Here is a 26,233-nt window from a genome sequence, read left to right as displayed (position 1 = left end):
GCTACTACAGATTGCCAAAGATGATATAAAATTCCATCCTCCTGGTAATAAATATCCTGCTATTTCTGTACTTTTACTTACCATGTGTTTTCAAACTAATATTTTATTTTATACTCAGAATCCTCTCCTTGGGGGTTTCCCCATTTACGGTTGAGGGAACAGATACTCAAAGAACATAAGAGATTTGACTGAAGTTACAGCCAGGTAGGAATAGACACAAGCTTTGAACTCAGAGTCCAGTCTAATACCGCACCATTTTGGCTCCTAGACTGTAAATGAAAATACAACAGATTCAGATCTGTCCAATAAATCCTGACTGAAGGCCAGACTGAGGGCATTTCTTCTGAGGCTGAGAAAATTCCATCTCAAGTCATGGAAACACTAGATGCAGGTAGTGAAGTTCCAGTGTCTCTCTGTTGAGACTTTCTAGATTAAAAACATACTTACAAATTGAATGACTCTATCATGGAATGAAAGACAAATAATCTGGGGTCAAAAAGACTCCTCAGGAGTATTTGGATTGCCATGCTCCTAAGGATGCTCTCTGTACCCTTTGGGATAACGTGACCACATGACACTTTGCATTTCTTTCTCTAAGGATCTCAAGATTAAAAACCTTGCGAAGGGAGGCAAATTCTTCAAGATCATGTTGGATATAGAAGACAGAGCGAGAATGAGAAAGCAGAGATGTTCCTTTGTTTCACAAACATGTACTCGCATGCCAAGCGCCTGCTTTCAGTAGCCCACCCTTCTTTCTGAAGAGCAGCAGCCTGCATGAGTGCTCAGAGACAGGGCTGGCCCATCGACTGGGCTGCCCACTTTGGGCCTCTCAGGCCTCAGCCTATGTTGAACCAGAAGTCTCCACACCCTTTGCTTGCGTATCCCCTCAAAAGAGTTTTGAAAAAATATGTGCCTCATCATACATTTTCAAGTTGGCATCCAAAAATTTTTATGATAAGTTTAAATGGTTGTAAATGATGCAATTTCTAGTGCTTTGTAGATCTCGATAGTTTAAAACAAAATAAAACTGTTGTATCACTCTTTAAAAAGTTTCCAATGAAATATAAACACCAGAGCTATTTGAAACCTTCTATTATCCATTCGAAGTATCGAAAAGTTCTTTTTTTAAACAAAGATTTTGCATCATTTCTTTTTCTCCTTGGAAACATATTTCTGTTCCATTTCCTCCATAAAATTTTATCCTAATATATTTTTATGCTTGAAAGTCTTTCATTGATCACACTATCATACTAGTCTGCAATAAAAAGAGGCACATAAATTGAAATTAAAATTTAAAAAAGATCCTGTGACTATAAGGGTTAGTGCTACGAATTTCTTCTGGGTTGAATTATCATTACAAATATTATTAATGTACAATTGAGCAAAACAACATAACTATATTATGAGCTTTTAAAGTAATTATTAGTATAAAATTTTAATACTATATCTCTTAAAAAGATGGATGCTTGGAGGGGTGTGGTGTCTGATGAAAGGAGGCTTTCTAGACACCAGTTTTTCAAATGTCTCTTTGTCTGGACACTAGCATTTCAAATATATCCTTCTTTGGTGCCCTGGAGGTGCTCACCCCACAAGGAATTAGACATGGAAGGATGGGGGTGTGTGTGTGAAAGGCATACCTCTTTTCTATAGTGTGGGAGTAGGATGGCTGTGGAAAGTCAGAAAAGAAAGGAAAAGTGGCAGGTGGACTCCAGCCTCTGTTCCAGGTTGTCCTCCAACCAGTGTTAAGATTGAGTACATATGAAAATTGAGGATCTGGAAACCGATTCCATTAAAACCATCCATGTACCATGAGGGTTACTCATACACCGGTTTGAAGATGCCATAAACTACTCCAAACACTTTCCAAACCCACTTGGGAAATTGTTAACATATTCTTGATTCATCCACACAAGAGTAGTTTGCATAAACTATTCAATATAAATAGAGGCACAAATATACTTTTACTTTCAGTATATTTTAAGAGGGAAATGTGTTTTGGGATATTTGATCTGTAGAATCAGTTGAAACAGATACTGTCATTGATTTATCTAGAACAAATAAAAACGATTCTATGCTGCACAAATTGTAAATGCTCTCAATATAACTCCATCGCAAGATCATTATGGTTACAATCTGCCTTCTTACGAATTAGAATCATTGACTGATTTTAAGCTGATTGGAATGGAAACCAATTCAACTAATCAGAATCTGGCAAATTCCTAATCACACAGGGGCCACAGATTCAGAGTTGTTGATTTTCATCAGCCTGTTCGCCAGGATAGGCAGTGTTATACTGTTGGTGATAACTTCCAAATTCTCGAGGCTTAATACAACGAAAATTTATTTCTTGCTCCTACTACATGTCCAGAGGGGGTCAGTGGTTCTGCTTCACAAAGTCACTCAGGGATCTAGGCTGACAGATGTTTTTCCATCTTGTAGCTGCGCCATCTGGATTATGTGGCAGAAGAGAGAAACAGGAACATCATAATGGGCCTTTCATCACCTCAACCTGAAAGTGACACGTGTCACTTCTACTTAAATTTCATTAGTCAGAACTAGTCCAATAATGTGTCCAAATACAGAGTGGTTGAGAAGTGCACTCTTCTACGTGCCCAGAAGGGGAGGAAAACAGATATTCTTGGAACTAAAGTGCAGTAGATGTTGATATAGGTGTCACTTTACAAGCAGCATTAGTCAACTTGGGAAAAAATGATTACCAAGGGCTGGTGATTAATAATAAAACAGTGAGGTTATATTTATTGCAAAAAAGATTATAGAAGCAGGACTGAACATGAAAAGGGCAGGAAATTTGAATCTGATATGGAAAAAGGCAAAACCGGTAAACTTTGAGAGAATGAAACTTGTCTTGAAGTATGACATTGACCTAAGACCTCTCTAGTATGTCGAGCTAGTTCTGCAGAATCACAGGAAGAAATGAAAGTTGGAAGTGTCCTGCCACACTTGAAAACTCTGACAAGTTCTTGGTTTCACCAGGCTCCACCTGGCTGCTGAATGGAGGTTAACATAAGCTCCTTGACTTTGCTTTGTTTAAGTTGTTATCCAGACATATTATGGGGTATTGACCTCATTGTGACTGTGGTGATGTTTAGCTGTAACTTCTCCACTCCCTGGGACTTGGAAATTTGCCTTTCAACAACTTAGAAGATAGAGTGACTAAGCCAGATCTAGTATCAAGTGTAGTTACAGGGCATTTGGGTTTACTTTCTGAGAATGTAAATATTTGAATTATTCCTATCTGTGTAGCCTATATTAGAATTCTTTTAGATTGGATACAGGGATGGGACTGCTGCGGGTCGACCCAAGAGTATCTCTAGAAAAGATTTCTATAATCTACAATCAGAACAGAGGATCTCTTTAAAAAAGAGGTCTTAGGGAACAAATATCCCTTTTTGTCTATTAAGGTGCACTTGCCCCAGATGTTAGGCACAGGGTTACCTTACCTATGCCAGACTAGGAACCATAAATTTTCAAGGTTACAAGAACTCTAGTCTAACATCATTTCTGATATTGTAGGAAAGCAAGCTATAAATTAATGTTCTGGAATTCTAAGAGGGATACAAGCAAAGTGACCATTAAGGAAAGAATAATCCCGAGCACAAATATGAACTGAGCCATCATACATAGAAGACAAAGAAGAACCAGGGGTCAGAGAGAGAAGACATCACAGATTCAATGCCTGCTGAAATATCAAAGGATATTAGTAGGAGGGCTGTCAGGTGGACAGGAGAGTTGATAGCTGATTTCTGAAGACCAGAGAAAGGTGTTTACTCTCAGGACTATGTTTGGAAGATAACGGAGAACTTAGACCACATTCAAAGAAGGGTAGAAGGAGAGGAAACAACGTTCATAAAGCTGGTTAGAAGAGGAAGGTTCTGGAAGGCATACTGAGGAGAACATTTTCCAGTTTACTTTGAGAACACCTTTTCTAACTATCCATCTACTTTGGGAATTGGCCTGGAACAGTTAAGAAGGTAAAGGGGTGGGGAGGCTGGGTAGCAGAATGAGCTTTGGAGTTTAGTCAGGTCCATTCCTACCCACCTGAGTTGGTGTAGCGAAGTTAACTTCTCCAAGAGTTCAATGTATCTAATTTAAAAACTGGAGATAATGTCTAACCCATAGAGTTGTTATCTCATATGTGTGAGATTGAATACAGTCACGTGCCACTTAACAATGGGGATACATTCCAAGAAATGCAGGATAGGCGATTTCATCATTGTGCAAACATCATGAAGCGTACTTACACAAACCCAGATGGTACAGCCTACTAGACACATAGGCTATATGATACCAATCTTATTGGACCACTCTCGTACATGCGGTTCATCATCGACCAGAACATCATGATGCGGCACATGACTGTCTTGAGGGAAAGGAGCACCTTCTATAGTCCAGCAACTATGCTGGATTTATTTATCACTCATTTAAGTCTTAACATATGCCCCAAATTTCCATTTTACAGATGAAGAAACTCAGCCTCAGAGAGAGAGATTGCCAAAGTTTCAGTAACTAGTAAATGTTGGACTTGAGATTCCAATGAGAATGGGTAAAGGGATGTTAGTGTAAGTTCGGGTAGTGTGGTGGGTTGAATGGCAGCCCTTCAAAATTTATGGCCATGTCCTAATTCCCAGAACCTGTGAATGTTACCTTATTTGGAAAAATGGTCTTTGTTGATGTAATTAACTTAAGGATCTTGCGATGAAGACATTATCTTGGATTATCCAGTGAGCCCTAAATCCAATGACAAGTGTCCTTATAAGGGTGAGACAGAGGGAGATTTGGCAGCCAGGAGAAGAGGTGGCAGTGTGACCACAGAGATTGGAGTGATGTGGCCACAAGTCAAGGAATGCCAACAGCTACCAGAAGCTGGAAGACGCCAAGAATGGACTCTCCCCTAGAGCCCCAGAAGGGAGCACAACCCCACCAAGGGATTTTGGACCTGTAGCCTCCAAAACCGTGAGAGAATAAATTTATGCTGTTTTAAGCCACCCAGTTAGTGGTAATTTTTTATGGCAGCCCTAGGACTCTAGTACATGCGGGAATGGCTTCCACTCTGTGATGGCCTTTGCAAAAATGGACACAATATTGCACTAGGTCTGAGCTGGGACTGAGGGGTTCTGGGAGTCAGCAGGTCACTCAAAGGTAGCTAACTTTCTCAGAGCCCTGACAAGTAATTAAGAAAATCATTTTAATGATTTAGCTCTTCTTTAGGTATCAGCTTTTCTTTGCAAAGAGCATGGGTGATGTGGCCATGTGACCCCATTTTGCAGATGAGCACGCAGGGGTACAGGCTGCTTATGTAACTTAGCCTGGACTGTTGACTGTGGAAGGAGAGTGCCATAATTTGACCTCACACGTGGTTTATGAATTCTCCAACCAGGAGAGCCAATCCCCAGGATGAGGCTGTTCACCATCTTGCTGCTTTCTATCTTTGGCGGTTAAGTACTGCTGAAAATCACAAGGGTAGGCATGTTACCACACTGTTGTTAACCCTGCAATTTGAGGTTGCAATCGAATGAAGATTGAATTCCCCTCACACTCCAAACACTCTGGCCTCCCCTTGGGACTGAAATTGGGACTGAGCTGCCAGGAGAGTTCTCCTTAAATGCAACACTTAAAGACAACCCAGTGGGTTTGCAGGGATCTGGGCTGTACCATGGCTTCTGGACAAGTAGGTGAGGAGGAGAGATCGCAACGTGACGTAGGAAAGAACACTGCCAGCAAGGTTCTTAAATACTGACACGGGTCATGAAAGCATCAGTGTTACCGTGGATCTTTCAAAAGAGGGAGAGGGGTCACTCTGCAAACTCTCCAGCTCTGCTCTCCGAATTGTGAGTTGGGGGAATTTTCTGGAACCCTTCCTCTCCCCTGAATTTTTGTTCTATTACCTGAAATGTCTTGTGTGGTAGAGTGGACTGTGCACAGCCTCTGCATTTGCAAGACTTGGGTTCAAATCCCAATTCTATCACTTACTGACCAAGCTATCTTGGGCAACAAAGTTAGCCTCTTAGCTACTGTTTTATACCTGTAAAATGGGGCGGTAAATCTCTTTGGCAGGGCTGTGGTGAAGTCAAGGCACATAGTGACACTTGACAAACCCTTCTTATGGGAGTGAAGGATGGTAACAGCTAACATGAAATGAGCACATTCCACATGCTTCACTTGGATTACTTAATTCAATTTGCAGAACCACCCAAGGGAGGGAGGTACCACTGTTAGCTGCATTTTGTAGAAACTGGCCATTAGGAGGTAAAGTCAGGTGTCCAGGTTCCCACAGCTCATAGCAGGGAGAACCTGGTTGTATGCCTGACCTGTCTCCAAATACCAGGCTCTTAACTGCAGTTAAAGTGCCTGCCATAGTCCCTGACACTCACTAGGTGTTATTAAATGGTGGCAATTAGTATGAATTCAACAGATAAATATTGAGGGCACCTGTGTACTGGGCACTTACTATGTACTCATGGAAGCATCTAAGCAAGTCACCCTGTGAAGGTGAGAATACTGACTGACACATCCGTTAGGCTTGATCAAGGAAGAAGCACCACCATGGGTGACAGGGAGTAAGAGATTGATGGGAGGGCTAGACCTTACCCAGTTCTGGGAGCTGGTGATGAGTTGGTGGAGGGCTGTTGTCTCCGTGTCTGATGATGGGTCTGAAGTTGCTATCTATCAGCACGGCCAGAAGTCCAGAAGAAAAGCTGGATGTGATGTGGGAGAGAGTGAGGCCAAAGTGGAACCCCTAAAGACAAATGGAACTCCTAATTGCCTCCTGCCACTGCCAACCTTGACTATGAAATATAAAGCTGGGACTCTTGACCGCAGACCTGGACATACGCTTTGCCCAGAGTAGCTGGAGGAGAAGAACTGGCAGGAGCTGGAGGAGCTGGGGGCCCACCCGAACAGGGAAAGCCAGCAGATGGGTGACAACGTGCACACATTGAAGCAGCCCCCATAGCTGTGCACTGACCTTCATAGCGTGGAAGCTGCTGCTTTACTTTCACCTTCCAAATGCTCCACAAATATCTGTTTGGACAGCCCGACCCTGGAACCACACAGGGAAGGTAATTCTGGGAAATCTAGTTCCAGCTTGGTTAAGTTGACCCAATACAAAACCACTGCACTGATACTCCAATCTCTGGCCTCTGGGAAGTAATGGTCCTTTCGGGCCTGACACTGAGGTAAAGAGAGTCACCTCTTGGAAGGCACACTGAAGCAGGGCCTTCTGACTCACTTCTTCCTACTTTGGTTTGCCATAGGGTTTGCCTGCCACTTTCACCTGGTCTGAAATGTCTACCCATATGTATATATACACACGCAGAGTCAATCCTATGGGTTAGAATGAAACAGTCCCAGAAGGTCACTGCTAGAATTTACCCATTACCTCGGTGCTCCTGGCTCTCCACCATCAGCACAGAATGGCTGACACTTTAAGCAGGCACCTTGGTATGCAATGAGGAAACCTGAGCATTTGGGCTTAAGACACTGGACAGACAATTTTTGCAGGTGCTGAGTGACTGGGGGTGGGGTGGGCAGAGGGAGAGAAAGGGAAGGGACGCCTTGGGGCTCTGACGGGAGAGTTATTCCAGTGATTCATTAGAGGTGTGTTCCTGGCTAGGCCACGAGGAGAGGGCTCTTGCCCGAGGTGCAGGTGCCCAGGGAAGAGAAGAGCCTGCCTGGCAATGTGCCTTTTGAAGCCTTGGGCCAGACAGGAAAAAGAAGAAGAAAAATTTACCTGTAGTCCCACCTCCCAAAGAAAGCTATGGTCAACGTTTTAGTGTGAACCCTTGTAAGTCTTTTTCCTACCTTGAATATACACCTGTTTGTAGGAGAAAACTGGAATCATAGCATATATATTTTATAACCTGTTTTCCTTTTAGTGTAGATAGTCTTTTTCCCTGTCACTGATCTTATTCCTTAATATTGTTTACAGCTGTGTAGGATTACATCGTATGAATGTACCCTTGTTTATCTGTGAAGTGGTTAACAGCACACACTCTGAAGATAGACTCCTGGGGTTCAAATTCCAGGTCTTCCAACATTTACTAACGGTGAAAACCTGGGGTAGTGAGTTGACCCTTCTGTGCCTTAGTTTCCTTACCTGCAAAGCAGGGATAATAGTACTCCTCTTACAGAGGGTTGTTCTGAGGAGCAAATGATATATGTGGATATATATGTGGATAATCTCTCAATGTCATTATTTAACCAAAATTTTTGTTGGATATTTAGATTGTTTCCAAGTTCTTCACTCTCACAAATGCACTGTAATTAGCAAATTCAGTGGACTCTTAATTGCTTCCAAAGGAAATATTTGTGGTCACATTAAGGAATCTTTTCCAGAGTGAATCATTGCTCAGCATACATTGAGTGTCCATATATACAAAGCATTATGCTACGCACAAAGAAAAACGAACACAGTTCTCTTCCTTGAGACATTTAAAACGTAGTGGGCGGTGGAGAAAAGGCACATTCACATACAAACACAATTTGTTGTCACACGCCGTCAAGTGGGCTCCGACTGCCGGCGACCCTATGAATGAGTGATGTGCACAGTGTCCTGTCCTCAGCAGCCCCACTCAGCTCCTGTAGACTCAGGCCTGCGGCTTGCTTTATGGAGTCAAGCCATCTCATGCTGGGTCTTCCTCTTTTCCTGCTGCCTCTACTTCTCCTAGCATTATTGTCTTTTCCAAAGAATCTGCCTTCTCACGATGCGCCCAAAGCAGGGCAGCCTCAGTTTTATCATTTTATCTCCAGTGATAGGTCAGGCTTAATTTGCTCTAGGACCCACTTGTGCATCTTTCTGGCAGTCCAGGGCGTTCGTAGAGCTCTCCTCCAACACCACATTTCAGATGAATCCATGTTTTCCTGTCAGCCTTCTTCACTGTCCAGCTTTTGCACCTGTACACAGTGACTGGGAATACGAGGGTGTGGACAACCTTGGCCTTGGTCTCTAACGACACTTCCTTACACTCGATGATCCTTCATAATTCTTTCTTTGCTGCCCTTCCGAGTCTCAGTCTTCTCTTGATTTCTTGGCTGCAGTCTCCATTTGAAATGATGACTGAGCCAAGGTAAACAAAGTCTTTAACAATTTCCATGTCTTCCTCGTCTACGTTAAGCTGTGTAGTTCTTCTGTGGTCATGATCTTTGTCTTCTTGATGTTCAAATGCAGCCTTCTTTGGCTCTTTCTTCTTTCACTTTCGTCAGAAGTCATTTCAAGTCATTGCTGCTTTCTGCCAGTAAGATGGTGTCATTGCCTATTTTAGATTGTTGATATTTCTTCCACCAATTTTCACTCCTCCTTCATCTGAGACTATCCCAGTTTTTCATATGCTATGTTCTGCATACAGATTAAACAGATGGGGGATAAAATGCACCCTTGTCTGACACTTTTGCCTGTAGGAAACCATTCTGTCTCTCCATAGCCTGTCCGGACAGTGGCTTCTTGTCCGCAATACAGGTTATGTATCAGGACAGTCAAATGCTGAGACACACCCCTTCCTTTCAGGGCAGCCAAGAGCTTTTCATGATCCATGCAGTCAAAGGCTTTCCTGTCATCTATTAAACAAAGACTAACGTTCTTCTGAAATTCTTTGGAGCGCTCTAGTAGCCAAGGAATAATTGCGATCGGATCTCGTGTGCCTCTCCCTTGTTGAAATCCAGCTTGGACAAAAGGCATCTCTTGCTCCATATGAGGTCACAGCCTTTGCTGCAGCACCTCGAGCATCACTTTACTTGCACGGGAAGTCAGAGCGATGGTCCCACGGTTTTTGCACTCCTTCGTATCTCCTTTCCTGGGGGTTGGGATGTATATTGAGCGTTTCCAGTCTGTAGGCTATTGTTTCATTTTCCATATTTGTTGGCATATTCTTTTTAGGATTTTGACAGATTCAGTCTCTGTGACTTGTAACAATTCTATCGACATCCCCTCTACCCTGGTGACTTATTTCTTCCCAGTGCTTTCAGGGCAGCTTTCCCTTTACTTTCTAGAATTACGGGTTCTTCCTCACAGGAATCTTCTTCAAAGGCATCTGTCATCCTTTCTTCTCTTCTGTATAGATCTTCGTATTCTGTCTCTCCCTTCCCTTATCTTCTTCTGATCAGATAGTGTGCTTCCCTGCTGGTTGTTTGGCATTCCTAATCCAGATTTAAATTTCCCTCTGATTTCTTGAATCTTCTGGAAGAGGCCTCTTGTTCTTTGTTTTTGTTGTTTTCCTCCATCTCTTTGCACTGGCCATTACAGTGGTTTCCTTGATCTCTGCATGACAGTCGCTGGAAAACTGTGTTCAGGATTCTCACCCTGCTTTTGTCACCTTTTACTTTTGCTTCTTGCCTGTCCTTAACAATTCTTCGTGTTTCTTCCATCATACGTCTTGATTTTTTTTTCTTTTTACTTCAGGCATTGTCTTTTCACGTCTTCCTTAATAATAACTCTGGTTCCAGTCCATAGTTTTTATGGTTCTCAGTCAAATACAAGATATGTAGAAATACAACACTACGTAGATGGAGGGGCACAGAGGAAGAACTGTGGGAGAGGAGAGAACGGAGAACACCTTTAGCTGGAGAATCAAATCATGAAATGAAAGAGAAAGAAAGGCTCCTTCAGAGGCTCCCACCACCTCCGAAATCCCAGAATCAGAATTCAGGATGGTTTCCGTTTGTCATGTTGAGAATTTGTTACCTGGAAAGACAGCACCAAGGGCTGTGTTCCAAAGTTAGAAGCTGAGATATGGGTGTACATTGCAAGACCAAATATTTAGGAAATACCTTTTTCTGGAAAGGAAAGAACACATTTCACAGCTGAGAAGAGAAGTGAAAGATGAAACTAAAGAAGCATGAAGGTAATATTTACTTACTGGATTTATACAGTGCCTACCTTTAGAAAAGCCTGGGTATAAATCCAGCATGTGCCCCCCTAACACACACACGCTCTGTTCTCAGTTCTCTGTCTCTTTGCGAATTCTCTGAGGCAAAACTTGCAATCATTTTACTGTTGTTTTCAACTGTTCATTCCCCTCTCTCACCCCAGCTGACCCTCAGTCATCTGCTCCGAGAGTAGGATCACGTACGAACATGAGTTTGGAGTTAGACACTCCTGGGCTAAGTGCAGGCTCCACAGTTTACTGGCTGGGTGACCCTGGACATGTAACTTAAGTCTCTAATTCTCAGTTTCCACATCTGTAAAATGGGGATAATAATAACAACAATAACACCTACCTGATCCTTGCAATGAGGATTAAATGAGATAATGCCTGTGAAGCAGCTACACAGTACAGAGCACTCAATAGTCTCAGCTGTTATTATTAGTCCTGTACTATAGTGTGTGAAGGGCGTGCAAACCAGTTTTAATATTAGTATCAACAAATAATCAGGTACTTGGCCTATAATGTATCCTAAAGCTAAATGGAAGAGATATTTGGATTTGTGTCACTTCTAATTTTCTCTATTAGCTTGAAAATTGAGTATGAACACACCAGAATAGTAAAGAAGTCCGATTTCTCTTGTGACCAAAAATCTAAACTACTGTCCACAGTTGAATGAAGAAGACTGATAAAGCTTAAGCCCTTTCCCAGGGGCATTTTCATTTTAAACTGGGGCCCAAACCTTTAGCCAAGGGAATGAAGCTGGTGTGGTGAGGAGTCAGACAGCAACCAAGGGACAGAGGGAGGCATTTTGATACAGGAACTGTAGCACTCCTGAAACCATCTCAGGTACTCATTCATTCCTTCATTCAACAATATTTATTAAGTAACTACTGTCTGCCAGACATTGTTCCATGCACTCGGGATATACTGGTGAACAAAAGGGGCACAGATCCCTGACCTCATGGGGTTTACATTTTAGTGAAGGATACAGACAAGGAACAATACAATTAATGAATAAGTAGGCTACTGTATATAGTACGTTAGGGGTTAAATACCATGTAAAACGTACAGAGCGGGGGAGATTGGAAATGCTGGGTGCGGGGAGTCGGGCAGACTGTAGTCCTAAATATGGTGGTGAAGGGAGCCTCAGTGAGAAAGTGAGATTTGAGCAAAGGCTGGAAGGTGCCCCAGGTGGACGTCTGAGGAAAGAGTGTTCCAGGTAGTGGGGACAGCCAGAACAGAGGGCTCAAGGAGTGCGTGTGTGAGGGAGAGACAGAGAGAGAGGGAGCATTTCTGGAATGTTTGGGGAACAGCAAGGAGGTCAGTGTGGCCAGAGCAAGTGGGAGAGCGGTAGGTGAGGTCATAAGAGAAGCTGTCCGTGGCTGTTCGTGGGCATCCCTGTAGGCCACTCTAGGGACCTTGGCTGTCACTAAGTGACTCGGGAGCCTTTGGAGGGTTTGGAGCAGGAGTGCTGTGATTGACATCGTAAAGGGCTACTCTGACTACTGTATTGAGAATGCACCAAAGGAGGGGTGGGGGAGAACAGGCCAGGGAGACCAGCCTCTGCAGAAACCCAGGTGACTCAGACCTGGGGGGCAGCAGGGAGGAACTGAAAAATGGTCACATTTGGGATTTTTCTGAAGGTAGAGCCAACGGGATTTCCTGAAGGACTGGATGTGGGAGGATGAGAGAAAAGAGTGAAGAATGACTCCAGGGTTTTGGCCCCATCAACTGAGACGCGGGGGGCCAACGAGGAACACATTTTCCACAGAAAATAAGGAATTCAGTGTTTGGATATGTTAGGTTTGAGATGTCTATTAGCCACCCAAGTGGAGACTGAGGTTGCCTGTCTGGCCTGGCATTCAGGAAGACAGATTTGGGCTTGAGGTACAAATTTGATATAGGCAGTTGCTTAAAGCTGTTGAGATGGAATGAATGTGGACGCGGAGGTGAGGCGGTCTGAGGAGAAGACGGTAGAGGTTTCCAAGAGGAAGTTGAGGGCTCCCCGGCCAGGGCTCAGGAAGCCCCACTCTAGAAGAGCCTGGCCTGCAGGGGGTGTCGTGGAACTTGTTTGGGGTGCGCTGAGGGACGGAGGGAAACCTTTGCTCCTCCGGGAAGGAGAGGCGCTCAAGAGATTCCTGCCGGGGTGGCAGCAATAATTAAGAGAAGTAGGTAAGGATGTCCTAGTAGAACACGTGCTCGGCCGCCTCCAAGGAATTAGAAAACCCGGGTCTATTAATCTGTTCAGACATCTGGGCACCACAGCCTTGCCTACGAGGCTCCGCCTCTCAGGCCTTTCTCTCTCTCCCCTCCCCTCTTCCCATCCTCGCCTCTATATGTCACTTCTACAACCGCTCTGATTGTAATTCATCAAACAGAATCACCGAATCACGGCTCATTTTGCTGTTTTGTTCGGTGGCCCGATCCGCAGAGACCCTGGTGGCTGGGCAGGCTGTAGTGCCCCTCTTGGAATTCGCGCGGAGGCCTTCCCGTCGTGGTCGGCCGCGCGGGGCCGCCGAGGGGAATGAGGCGGGGGCCGCAGACGGCGGGGGGTGTCTGCGCGGCGGCCCGCCCTCCCCGCGGCTCCCCGCGCAGCCCCCCGCCGCGCCCCTCGCCGGCCGCGGCCTCGCCTCGCGCCCCTTGACGTCATGCGGGCCGAAGGGCCGGCTCGGGCGGCGCGGCCGGGGCCGCGCGGGGGCTCAACTTCGGGCTCCAGTCCGCGCCGTGCGCCCCGCGCGCCGCCGCCGCCGCCACATCTGGAAGCGTTCAGCGCGTCTGCCTCCAGCGCGCCGGCGGGGAGGGCGCGGGCGCGGCGGCGGGAGGGGGCGAGCGCGCTGCTCTCGCGCGCCCGCCCGCCCGGTGTCTCCCTCTCGCTGCCTCTGCAGAAACAGCTCCTGCCAGAACGGCGCGCGGCGCGGCGCGGCCCGGAGCGGCGGCGCCTCTGCTGCTCCGCGCCTCCCGAGTTGCTGGAGCTTCTTGACAGAAGCGGCCGAGGAGGGCCTCGGGCGGCACTGGCCAGCGGCGGCAGAGACGGTTCAGCCCCCTGCTGGCGCGGGCGGACCCCTCCCCCGGCTTGGGGTCCGTCGCGCCCCCGTCCCCTCCTCTCCTCGCTCCAGCCTCTCTCGATTGATTTTTTTCAAACGGTGTGGCCGCCAGAGGTGCGGGGCTAAATTCTTGGAAGGGGCCCGGATGTACCGAGGATGCATTACAATTCCACTCAAGGAGGCAGTAGTGGAAAGGATCAGTTTTTGGTGTTTGATGCAATAACGGGAATCAGGTAATCATCGGAAGGGAAGAGGAAATACTGCGGATCCCCGGCTTCCTTGAATTTTGCACGAAAGCCGCCGCCTCGGAGGAGGGATTAATCCAGACCCGCTTGGGGGTGTTTTGACATTTCTTCCTCTTTGTGGCTTTTTCTTCTTTTAAAACAATTTTTGGTCAATGGTCAATGAAAACACGAGGATGTACATTCCAGAGGAAAACCACCAAGGTAAGGCGGACCCCGCCGCCGCGCCGGGGCTCCAGCCCGGGTCCCGCCGGCTCCACCCCTCTCCGGCTCGCCCCGCTCGCCCCGGGCCCCGGCCGCTCCCTGCGGAGTTGCGGGGCCGCGTCCGCCAGGGGCTCCGGGCGGGGGGCGCCGAAGCCTCGCCCGAGAGGCCGGAGCCGGCGGGACCCGGGCCCGAACCGCCGGCGAGACGGAGCGGAAAATCCCCGCCCCTCCCCCTCCCGTGCCCGGCCGCTCCAGCGCATGTGTTTCCTATGAAATTCCAGGCGAGGGGGAAAAGTTCCCCGAGCGCCTGCTCCGGCCTCGCCCGCTCGCCTTCGCGGGAGAGCCCGGCGGCGCGGCCCGCGGGCCCGGGTCCCTCGCCACCCTCGAGGCGCGACTGGAGCGCGCGCGCGCACCCTGCCCTGCCGGGCGTCCCACTCGCGCCCAGGCGCCCCTTCCCCGGGCAGCGCGCTCCAGGCGCGGGTGGAGGCCGGGGGCGCAGATGGGAGTCTCGGCGCCTCTCTGCCCCCTCTCCTCTCTCTCTCCCTCTCCCTTTCGCCCCCAGCTCACCTATACCCACCCACCTCTCTACTGCCTCTGACCTCAAGTGCGCCCACGCCCCGTGTGTTCCTGTTCGCACCCACATGTGGGCTAGCACCTGAGGATGGAAGCGGTTAGAATTCGGGCGGCGTGTAGGCTTTGCTTTTTCATGTTTTAGGGAAATAATAAAAGGGTGTGCCGAGCTCACGCGGCTCCACACTATTGCCCAGTGTTTTCCCAGCATCTCCATCCTTGGCATCAAGTGTCACCAGCTCCCTCTGTGAGGGGGAAAGGCTTTCAGGTAACTCCCCACTTCCTGGAAACTTTCTCCCCCTCACGTATTAACAAGTTATTATTTTTTGGCATTGCTCAGCAATTAAGGTTATAATGGAGTCTGGAGGGATGGTCTTGCTGGAGTGTGGCAGCGGCCAGGTTCCCGTCTGTCTGTCCTCCACGGCTTTCGCTGTCTCTCTGGGTGTAGCCTCTCCCACTTTCCCAAGTCTTCCTGTTTACTCTCTTCCTTCAGTCTCTTCCTCCTGAATACCTGTGGCTGTTGGTCCTCCTGCTTCCTGGAGTACTTCAGGTGCTCCTCTGAAGACCAGCCTGGTGCGGGGGTTGTCTTCATGTCTCTTCTTTCCAGCTCCTCCTTCTTTTTGCTGTCATCTCCACCATTTGCGGACAGAACCCCTACTCTTTAAAGCCAGAGGCTGCCATCCTCAAACTGATTTTGGGGGATTGTCCAGCTTTCAGCTTGAGTAGCAGTGTGGGGATTTTGGCCTCTTTTGGTAGAAAGAATTATGTCAGGGGTCAGGGATTCCAGGGTGAGCCTAGGCTTTGGGGTCACAAGGGCAGCTTCTGTCGCTGGATGTCTCTATCCCATGACCCCATCCCTCACCTGTTTTCCTGTCCCCTTCCCAGCTGATGGAGTAGTGGATGGATTAGGAGGGAGAGAATGAGAGACACAAAGGAGAGGGTGACATTTGTGAAGAGTGGGGATGGATTTCTCCCCTCCAGGTTCTCAGCTCAGTCCAAGGAGCCTTGAAGAGGAGAGCTCAATAGTATTGTCCTTACTATCACCGATAATGGCAGCATTGTGGCAATAATTATCATTCATGCAATGATCATCTTAAATAGTTTATAAGGCCTCCTCTTAGTGCAGGATAAACCCCTTCTTAGCCCTCTTCCTTCTTTTGCACCTTTGTACCCAAGCATCTCCCCTCCCCACATGCACAGATGAAGGGAGCAGACACTAAAAGTAGGAGCACCAACCCTCGAGAGGTTTGCAAGAAAGATGGAGGGAAGGGGACTGAGTGAGCAGTGGCCTGGAGCTCTGCCTTTCCAGCAACATGCCAGTAAACACTATGGCAACCTGAATTCCAGTTTTCTCCCTTGAAGCTGCAGTGATTATATAATTCCCAGGAGCAGTTTTGCCTCCATTCCTAGATGCAGTTCTCAGGTGAAAGAGCACCAGGCTCCCTGTCTTCCCTCCATTTCCCATCCCTTCTTCCTTGGTCATAGGCATTGCCCAGGCTTTTTTGCAGGGGGGAGGAGTGGAGCAGGGTGACGGAGGTGGGGAGGGCAGACCTGGAAGAGCATGACTATTTACAAGGAAGGGGTTGTTATGGCTTAATAACTAAAGGAGCAATGAAACATAAGTGATGGTTAGAGTTTCAGGGGACAGAGAGAGAAGAGAAGCCAAATGATTACCTCAGAGCAGTGATGGTGATGAACCAAAGAGTGGAGAACCAAAACAAAGTTGCCAGTGGCTGGGCTTACATTCTTCCCTTCCTGGTGGACTTGAAGGCACTAATGCATCAGCCCTTCCTCCCCCGACTTTTCAGCAGGGAGGGAGGGTGTGTGTGTGTTGAGGGTTGGGGTGTGGGGACCGGTGGTCCGTGCCTCAGAACAGCCTGGAGGGCCACTGAACATCTGCCTCCTGACCTTGGGTTTCAGGCTGGGAGGGGCTCGTGTGAGCCTCACCTCACCTCTAGTGCCCTATCTGTTCTGGTCCCAGGCCAGCCTCCCACTTTTCTGGGCTGATTTTCCATTGCAAGCTCCAGCTAGCAAATGAGTTTCTTAATAGTCAACCGTTTAATAAATAAAACATCAGAATGTCCCTTATCTACTGGAGACAAGGCAGAGGGAAGAAACATGGGTTCTGGGAGTTGAAGGCACACTGTGCTTTTCTTGTAACTACTGAGTATTACAGCAGAATGGTAATCATCATAATAAAGTAATAATAATAACGATCACAGTTAACTCTCTTTACAAAGGGTCGAAGAACAATGTTGCTCGCACCTCGGCTTGTGCAGGTTAAAGAAAGCGTGACATTAGCTTCTCTTTCTCTGGATCCTGCATGGAGGAAACTGGAGAAAAAGGACTACTGAGGTTCAAAATATTGTTCATAGTATAGCTCAGATACTTTTGCAGTGTATCAGAATAGTACGTAATAGAATATATTATGAGAATCAATTATTTCCATAGAGCACAGGCCAGCAATATTTAAATGTGTGCTTGTATACACACACACACACACACACACTCAATAAGGAAAAGATATTTTAAATAGATTACACAAGAGCCTGATGGACTTTGGGGACCCCATGTGTTGCGGAGAGGAATGTTGGCAATGCAGTCCCCTAAGACTGTTTGGACATTTCTACCTCGTATTAAGTGGAGAATTGTTCTCTACAGGTAGATGCTACAGGTATAGTGCTTTGCAATGAAATGGTGAGCAACAGCCCCTGGAGCCATCTCTCAGAGTCCTGGTGATGACTTAGGACTCTTCAGTTTTCTCTTTAACCTAAAACTGCCTGAGGTGGGTTCTTCTGTGTATATGACCTCTACTAAAGGAGTCCAAGGGGATCTTGAGGCCCTGCTGGTGTTTGTATCCCTGCTTCCTAGTACAGGCCCCAGCGCCTCATTCCAGGGCCTTAATGACTGAATGAATGCATGCCTGCAGGAACGAATAAATGCAGATCCAGCAAGACCGCCGGTGGATGTGGCTTCTGCCTCTCCCAGTAGGTGGCGCTCCAGGGCTGAGGAGTCAGGGGAGGGGCGCAGCCTGTTTGGTGAGGACAGATGTTGGGAGAGAATTTCCTGTCTGCTCTGCCCCTTTCATCATGCCCACAGCTGCCCTGGTGCAGAGAACCACAGAGACCAGTGTGTGTCCTCATGCCACCACACGCATCAGAGGCCTCCCCGGTGTGACTGAGTCCCTCAGTGACCTTGCTACCCTTGGTAATGGAAACCCACTTTGGGTTTCTCGCACACTTGCACACTCTCACCTCAGACTTCTCTTTAGCTCCATACAGACAGCAGCTGACAGAGCCTCGAGGGAGCCTTCTGGGCGATTAGCTAAACTTGTTACAGCCACGTATTAATTTCCCCCGATTTACTCTGGATGGTTTAGTGACTGGAGGGGCCGGTGGTTCCCAAGCCCGGTAGAACAAGAGGTGACCTGAAATTTGGGATCTGTAACCCTGACTTGCAGGGTTACAGAGCTTGTCAGCTCAAAGGTGGGAAGACATTTTCCTAACTTCATTAGGGACAAAACACAAAAAATGCCTGGGTACACTTCCCAGCTGATTTCTGTTGAGTCTGGCCGGTCTGCCGGGTAATGGCAGAAAAGCCCCCAAGACCGAGGTTAGGAAGAAAGGGAGATTTGTTCTAATTTTCAGTGATGTTTTCCAACTCCTGGTGTTTTCTTTTCTGCCCCTTCCTTCACTTGGCTTTCTTAGTTGCTGTGGTGAGCTCTGCAGGGTCTGAGAAACCGTGGTCCGCGGGGTAGGAGGGGGTGAGTGAGTGGCTGACAGCACTCTTCCTTTTACAGGAACTGCTCCTGTCTGGTGTCTGGGGTCCCACCGTTTGCTATGTGGTAGCTTCACGTCAGCCAACGTCATCCCAGCTGTGCCTTGCCTGAACTCTGAAAGCAGTGCTCAGCATTCAGAATCAGGAGACAATTTTATTTTCCACTATGGACTAAAGAAAGCTGATAGATTATTTGGGAAACACCTGGAGGCTTAGTAAGACTATTAGCGGAATAATCACACTGATTTAGCCCTTTTCTAGATTCGGTCCTCGCTGTTGCCTAAGTTAGCGTTGGGCACCGTCGAGGAGAGCAGGAGACTGATGAAAAGAGGCGTGGGCAACTGTTCTGCCAGATACCAGGTGCTAAATGTTTAGCGACATGAGTGCTAAACATTCTGATAATGAAACGGCCCTCCGAACCATGCTGTCATTATTAAAATAATTTAGTAAACACCTGTTTCCGTGTACCTCAGGCGTAGGCATGGCATAAGACAAGGACAGCGGCAGGAGGCCTCTGGGACAAGGGAGCGCTTTTCAGGGGTGTCTCAGAGCTGCACGGCCCTCGCGCAAACTCACGGCGCCCAGAGCGAAACGGAGGGCGCGGCGGTGAGGGCAGCTGTTCGAGCCCAGACCTAGTGTTGCAGAGGCGCTTCCGTGCCTTCGTCCTGGAGGAGTGCTGCTTTGTGCAGGAGCATGCCTTCCTCACCAGGGCGGACTGTGCCCGGTGCCCAGGAGCCCGGGCCCCGGTAGCCTTGCTGCAATCCGGGGCGGGTAGTCCTGCAGTCTGGCCGTGGCTCCTGCGCTCGGGCCGGGGGTCCTGCGCTTGGGCTGGGGGTCCTGCAGTCTGGCCATGTCTCCTGCGGTCTGGCTAGGGGTCCTGCGCTCCAACCGGGTATCCTTCAGTCCGGCCTTGGCTCCTGCGCCTTGGCCGGGAGTCCTGCAGTTCGGCCTTGGCTCTGGCGGTCCTGCCGGGGGTCCTGCAGTCCGGCCGGCGGTTCTGCGCTCTGGCCGTGGTTCCTGCAGTCCAGCCGTGGCTCCTGCGGTCCGGCCGGGGGTTCTGCGCTGTGGCCGTGGTTCCTGCAGTCCGGCCGTGGCTCCTGCGGTCCGGCCGGGGGTTCTGCGCTCTGGCCGTGGTTCCTGCGGTCCGGCCGGGGGTTCTGCGCTGTGGCCGTGGTTCCTGCAGTCCGGCCGTGGCTCCTGCGGTCCGGCCGGGGGTTCTGCGCTCTGGCCGTGGTTCCTGCAGTCCGGCCGTGGCTCCTGCGGTCCGGCCGGGGGTTCTGCGCTGTGGCCGTGGTTCCTGCAGTCCGGCCGTGGCTCCTGCGGTCCGGCCGGGGGTTCTGCGCTCTGGCCGTGGTTCCTGCAGTCCGGCCGTGGCTCCTGCGGTCCGGCCGGGGGTTCTGCGCTCTGGCCGTGGTTCCTGCAGTCCGGCCGTGGCTCCTGCGGTCCGGCCGGGGGTTCTGCGCTCTGGCCGTGGTTCCTGCAGTCCAGCCGTGGCTCCTGCGTGGGCGCGGCCGGGAGGGCCTCCGAGACCCGGGGCTGTGACATGGCTGCAGCTCAGGGAGCCGGCGGCGGGAGACGGAGAAGACAGGGAGAGGCCCTGCTGACAGGTGTCTGGGAGGAAGTCGGGGAGCACGGTTCCCACGTGTGGAACCAAGTAAAATTTAAGTGGGGATTTACGGGACCTAAGAACAGTTTGGGCCTGGAGCATAGGAGTCAAATATAGGTTGAAAATGCCCCAGAGACCAAAAGAACTAGAGGACTAGTTAATCTGGCTTTGAACAGGCGACGAGGAAAGGGAGGTTAGCTGGCAAGAAGCCACACCCCTCAGGCGGTCCCCTCCCTGGAAGCCCACCAAACCTTCCTTTACCTAACAGGTTCACTTTAAAACAGGTTTCTTGTGCTGGACTGTGGAGGGGGCACCGGGAGGGGGTGGTTCTAGACTCAGGTTCTTTGAAGGGTTTGTCACACAGACAGAATAAAGGTAATGTCTCTTTGGGAATTCACATTCTGGGATCAGAACATTTTATGGGTAGAAGGAGCCTTAGGGACAAGCTCTGTCTCCAGTGAGAAAGGCTCCTGAAGAGTCAGTCACTCAGGCAGGAATGTGACAGAAAACGAGATCCTCAGTCTCTCTATCCTCCTGCTTTCTCTTGACCGCACTTGGTATGTGTTAAACCCTCCAGGAGAGTATCGCTTATTGTTTCTGGTTAGATTTTGCTTCATAAACCTCCCAACCTCTCCCTAGTCTTCTTTCCCCAAACCTGCATTTGTTCTGCCTTAAAATCATTCCTGGGATGTTAGATGTGGAAACAGAGTGGGGAGGAGGTGGTGGTGGTAATCTATCATTAGAAAGGTTTAAAAATAATTTCTTAGACTCCATGGTAAAAGTTCATATGTGTCCACAAGAAACTCCTACAAAATTCAGATCATTATTGTTTGTCTGCAAATGGATATGCCTCCAAGCCTTTTCTATTTGCTTTTTGCCTTTCTGCCCCAATCTAGGCTTGTTTCATCCCCTTAGGGAGAGTGGGGTGACGCGAGGCCAGGCTGTGCTGTAGGACTTTCCTCGGTGAGCTGTTGGGGCGTTCCAGTGGACTGGCAGGTCCTGCTCTTGGCCGAGGCAGGTGACACAGATTAACTGCAGAGTAGAACCAAGGGGACATTGAGGTTGCAGCTGGCCGGAGGACAGGCTGCCATGGACTCTACCTGAGTTGGGAGAACAGAGGCCCAGCTTCCTTGTCAGGGTTGGTCCCTTAGGAACCCCTACCTCTTCCCAGGAGACATTTAAATAAAGAGTGGTGGTTTAAATTCGGCACGCAGAGGGGATTCGTCTAGGAGCTGTCTCTGACATTCCCGTCCTCCTCGAAGCACTCACTGGCTGGCTTGTTTGATACTCATACAGGTCATTCCGGAGCACCTGGATGGCCTTTGAGGTTGACTTGGTTTCTAGCTTTAAGACAGAGGTATGAACCAGACTCAGGCTTAGAGACGTGGCCTTTGAGCTCCCTGGAGAAAGTCACCATTTCAGAACACAGTGTTGCAATAATTTCATGAAATATTCAAGCTGCCAATTTGCCAACAGGGGTTTCTTTTAATACACTCGGCTACACTTGGTGTTGCCCGCTTGAACCTAGCTAAAAGGTAAATAAAATAATCTTGTCTCCTGTCCTTCAGAGAACCAAGCCAAAATCTGGACAGTAAATGAATGTTCTTCTCCCTATTGCCTGTGGGCAGAAATGTTGACTTGATTACTCAATTAAGCTCTATTTACTTTGTAACCATTGTGTCATGTTCAGTCGTTTATATTGTTTTTTTCTTTCTAAAATAATCCATGTAGGGCTAAAACCTTTCAAAGATGTTAGCAAAAATAAAAAAATAAGTAAATAAAAATAAATAAAGTTACAGCTAGGAAAATGACTTGGGTCACATTCTTTGACTGGACCTCTTTCTCTGAGAGTTTTGAAGGAATCCAGTTTCCTGCTTTTCATCTGTAAAATGGAGATAATGATCCTCAGCCATGTGAATGACTTCACAGGGCAGCTCTGAGGCTCCAAGTGGGAGAATGAGTGTGAATCTCTGTGCAAATATGTTATTCTTCTCAGAGAGCAGAGCACTAGAGTTTGGAAAAGCAGCGCCATAAACAACTTTCAAAGCATTTCAAACAACTGTGTAGATGTTGTTGGATGGCTGACATTATTCAAAATTTCAAGGATGGAAATGTAAAACAGAGAAATAGAATCTGAGGTGGTCTGGCTGATTCCAGAAAAACCAAGGAAGAAGTGAAAAATGAGTCAAGATAGGCCTGGTATTTTGGTTTGCTTGACAATTTCAACCCACCTGAGGCCAGTAGGATCCCAGCACTGTGGGACCATCTGGACTGCTGTTTCTAACCAGCGGGTCAGGACCCGGAATGCAGGTTTTCCTTATGCCCAGCAGCTGTCCACCTGCCACGCTGTCATCTTCTCTCAACCATGGCACATGGCTCCCTGCCTTCAGCCTCGGGTCTAAAGCCAAACTGGCCAGAAGTCCTTGAGGGTCCGAATATCTGGAAATGGGGCCATCGAGAGCAGGAAGGACAGCACCTGGGCGAACAGACGTCTCCTCACTTTCCAGCATGAGTTCGCCGAACCTAAACAGAGCTCCGCAGGGCAGAAGGACAGACTGCCTGGAAAATAAAACTTTGCTTCAAATGTAAACCTTGGCTTTGGAAAATAAACAATTTGTTTTATATAGCAAAAGTGCTGGAGCTTTGTAGGTAAAGAGAGGGAACAGTTCCATACAGCATCTTGAGACATTTATCAAGATAGGAAAGGGCTTTAATTCACATCTTAAATGACAGATTAGCCTTTAGTTTCCCAAAACAAAAATAATCTTGCCATCACAAAGTGTGCTGGGAAACTTAAGTTTGCGCCTTGCTCCCCTGACCCACCAACCCCGGCCTCTAGTCCTGTGATCTGCAGAGCTGTCCATTTTCATTTTTATTTTAAAAAATAAACTACATTGAAGTATAACACCTGCTTTTTTGTATTTTTAGAATGAGGCAGGAGTAATAACCACCACGTATGAATGCCTCACGTGGCTCCGACTCTGTTCTTGGTGCTTCATGCACTCAATATCATTTCATCAATCCCATGAGGCGGGTGTTAATGATGTTTTTCAGATGAGGAAACTGAGGACCAAAGATCTTAAATAATGTGGCCAAGGTCACCCAGACAATATTGGAGCTGGGACTTAAACCCAGGCCTGTTAGAATTTCAAAGCATTTGTTCTCTCTATTATTTCTCCACATGGGAAAGAGGAGAAAGAGGAACCCACTCCCCACCCATCTTGGAACAGGCTTCCTTGAGCTGGCCTTGTGGAACGGTGCTTGGATTTGCTCTAGAATCTCTGGCTTCTGCTGGTCATGTATAGTGGATACACGGCTGAACACGTGTTCTTACTTGATGGCGCTATGTGGTTACTCTACATGCCTCTTCTTGGAGTTCCATTCTCTAGCTATTCATTTATTCCCGTGGTGTCTGCTTGCACCCTCCTTGCTTCTGCAGATCCCTCTGTAGGCCTTAAGGAAGACCTCGGTCAGTAAGCCTTGGCTTTGAAATGACCTCTTCGTGGCATGGCCTTGCTTCACAACCCGTTCTTGGAATGTCTTCTCTGTAATTCCCTCCTGGAAAATATACACTCTCCATTTTCAAGCAAGATTCTGATGAGTTCGGGGGACCATCCTTGTAAGCTGAGCTCCCCAGACTTCTCAGTTTATTTGTTTATTATTATTTAATAGCTTTGTTGAGAGATAATTCACATACGATAAAATTCACATTTTTTTTTTTTTTTTTTGGTGAGGAAGATCCTCCCTGAGCTAACATCTGTGCCAGTCTTCCTCTACTTTATACATGGGATGCTGCCACAGCATAGCTGACGAGTGGTGTAGGTCTGTGCCTGGGATCTGAACCCATGAACCTGGGCCACTGAAGCAGAGTGTGCCGAACTTTTAACCACCGGGCCATGGGGATGCCCCCCAAATTCACCCTTTAAAGTGTCCAATTCAGTGGCTTTTAGTGTTTTTACAGAGTTGTGCAACCATGACTACCGTCTAATTTCTGCAAATTTTTATCATCCCCAAAACAAACCCCGTCCCCAAAGGCAGTCACTCTCTATTCTGCCCCCCCTCCAGCCCACAGCAGCCATGAATTTACTTCGTCCTGTGGATCTGCGCATGTAATTGACAACAATCATAATGCTACAGGGGGCTCACTTGTGCCGTGCGCTGCCAGCAGCACTCCTCACGCACTTCAGATCTAGGAATGTCATGACAATCCATATGACAGGTGATGGAGTTAAAAGGAAGTGTGTGAGGTTAGTTAGGGATCTGGGTGTCATTTGGAGGCAAGATTAAGCACTTTCAGTTACACAAAAAAGTGGTTGTAAGACCTTTTTTCCTTTAAGTGTCTCAGTAAGGCTAAGTCTGTAAGTCACATCTACTGATATTTGAAGATGTGATTTATGACCTTTAAAAAATTTTTTGTGGTAAAATATATATAACAAAATTTCCCATTTTAACTATTTTTAAGTGTACAATCCAGTGCCATTAATTATATTCACAATGTTATACAACCATCACCACTCTGTATTTCCAAAACTTTTTCTTCACTCTAAACATGACTCTGTAGCCATTAGCAATGACTCCCCATCCCTTCCTTCCTTCCGTTCCTGGTAACATCTAGTCTACTTTCCATCTCTATGAATTTGCTTATTCTAGATATTTCATATAAGTGGAACCATACAATACTTGTCCTTTTGCGTATGGCTTATTTCACTTAGCATAATGTTTTCAATGTTTATCCGTGGTGTTGGATGTGTCAGAACTTCACTCCTTTTAATGGCTGAATAATACTCCATTGTAGGGATATGCCACATTTTGTTTATCCATTCATCAGCTGATGAACACTTGAGTTGTTTCACTTTCTGGCTATTGTGAATAGTGCTACAGTGAACATTAGTATACAAGTATAGTCTGTTTGAATCCTTGTTTTCAATTCTTTTGGGTATATACCTCGGAGTGGAATTGTTGGGTCTGAATTATGACTTTTTAGTTATAAGAGCCCATTTCCTTGTGTGGCTCCCCAAGTTTGAATCTCATGCAGATGAGAATACCACATTAGGGATTTCCATTTTGTCTGTAACGAGGGTCTAGTACTTCCTTTGTGCTCTCAGGGCCTGTAGGGGGACTTTGCCTGTAATTAGGGGTTTAACAATCCAGCAGCTGCCCTTTGATGAGGAGTGACCGATGCAGCCTCCATTCCAAAAACAACGAGGGTCTCTAGACCCGGGTCAGCATTCACCTCTGTGCCAACAGGGCTTTGTGACTTGGCAGGAACTGAGTGTTTGGCAATACAAAACTATTAGTCTGTCTGTCTGTCTCTCTGTCTGCCTGTCTGTGTAGTCCAGGAGCAGCCACACCTGTGGACAGAGGTGTCCAGTCTGGCTGTTGTGAGGACCCTGGGAGAGGATGGCTTCCCACACCTGTGGTTGGGCTGCTGCGTGTCTTCGCTGGTGGAGGGGTGGCCCAGGTGATGAGGGGTCTCTGTCTCCCAGCCTTGGAGCTGCCTCGGGGGAAAGCTGTGGCCCAGGGCTCTCACCCACTCTTCACACATCTAAAGTCCGGGCAAGGGAAGAAAAAGAAACAGTCTGGGAAAGAATCAGGAAAAGAGGAAGGAGAGGGTGAGGGGAGCAGGGGGTGAATGAGCAGGGAAGTAGCAACACTTGGTGGGCCCTGTGCTGGTGGTTGTGGCCCGATTACTGACTCTGGGAACTCCTTTCCAGTCTTGGGGTGGCTACTTTTTATTGCTAATTGTTTTACTGAAAGGTGATGAACATCACCTCACACTTTGATTGTTCTAAAATACCTTTTAAATCCTTTTCATACCTATTGTTCTTCAAAAAAAAAAAAATCCAATGAAGTAGTGGGACAAGTTTTATTATTCCTGTTGTTTCAGATAAGGTAAACTGGGCTTAGAGA

At 47.7% G+C, this 26,233-nt stretch overlaps 1 protein-coding gene across 20 annotated transcripts in view; it reads left to right on the top strand.

Annotated features, from left to right (window-relative positions):
* Positions 1–26,233, top strand: part of CACNA1C (calcium voltage-gated channel subunit alpha1 C) — a 683,102-nt gene that overhangs the window by 68,703 nt on the left and 588,166 nt on the right. The window contains exon 1 of one of the 20 annotated variants that reach the window (XM_070495028.1): positions 13,595–14,370. The exons of the other annotated variants lie outside the window; for them this stretch is intronic. Within the exon in view, the coding sequence (XP_070351129.1) occupies positions 14,322–14,370 (49 nt within the window). The 5' untranslated portion in view covers positions 13,595–14,321. Of the gene's footprint in view, positions 1–13,594; positions 14,371–26,233 lie in introns of those variants that run through there. 20 annotated transcript variants of the gene reach the window in all.

This window comes from Equus asinus, chromosome 22 (genome assembly GCF_041296235.1).
Source record: "Equus asinus isolate D_3611 breed Donkey chromosome 22, EquAss-T2T_v2, whole genome shotgun sequence".
NCBI lineage: Eukaryota > Metazoa > Chordata > Mammalia > Perissodactyla > Equidae > Equus > Equus asinus.
The sequence above is the reverse complement of the archived record's forward strand: the minus strand, read 5'-3'. Positions and strand labels throughout refer to the sequence as shown.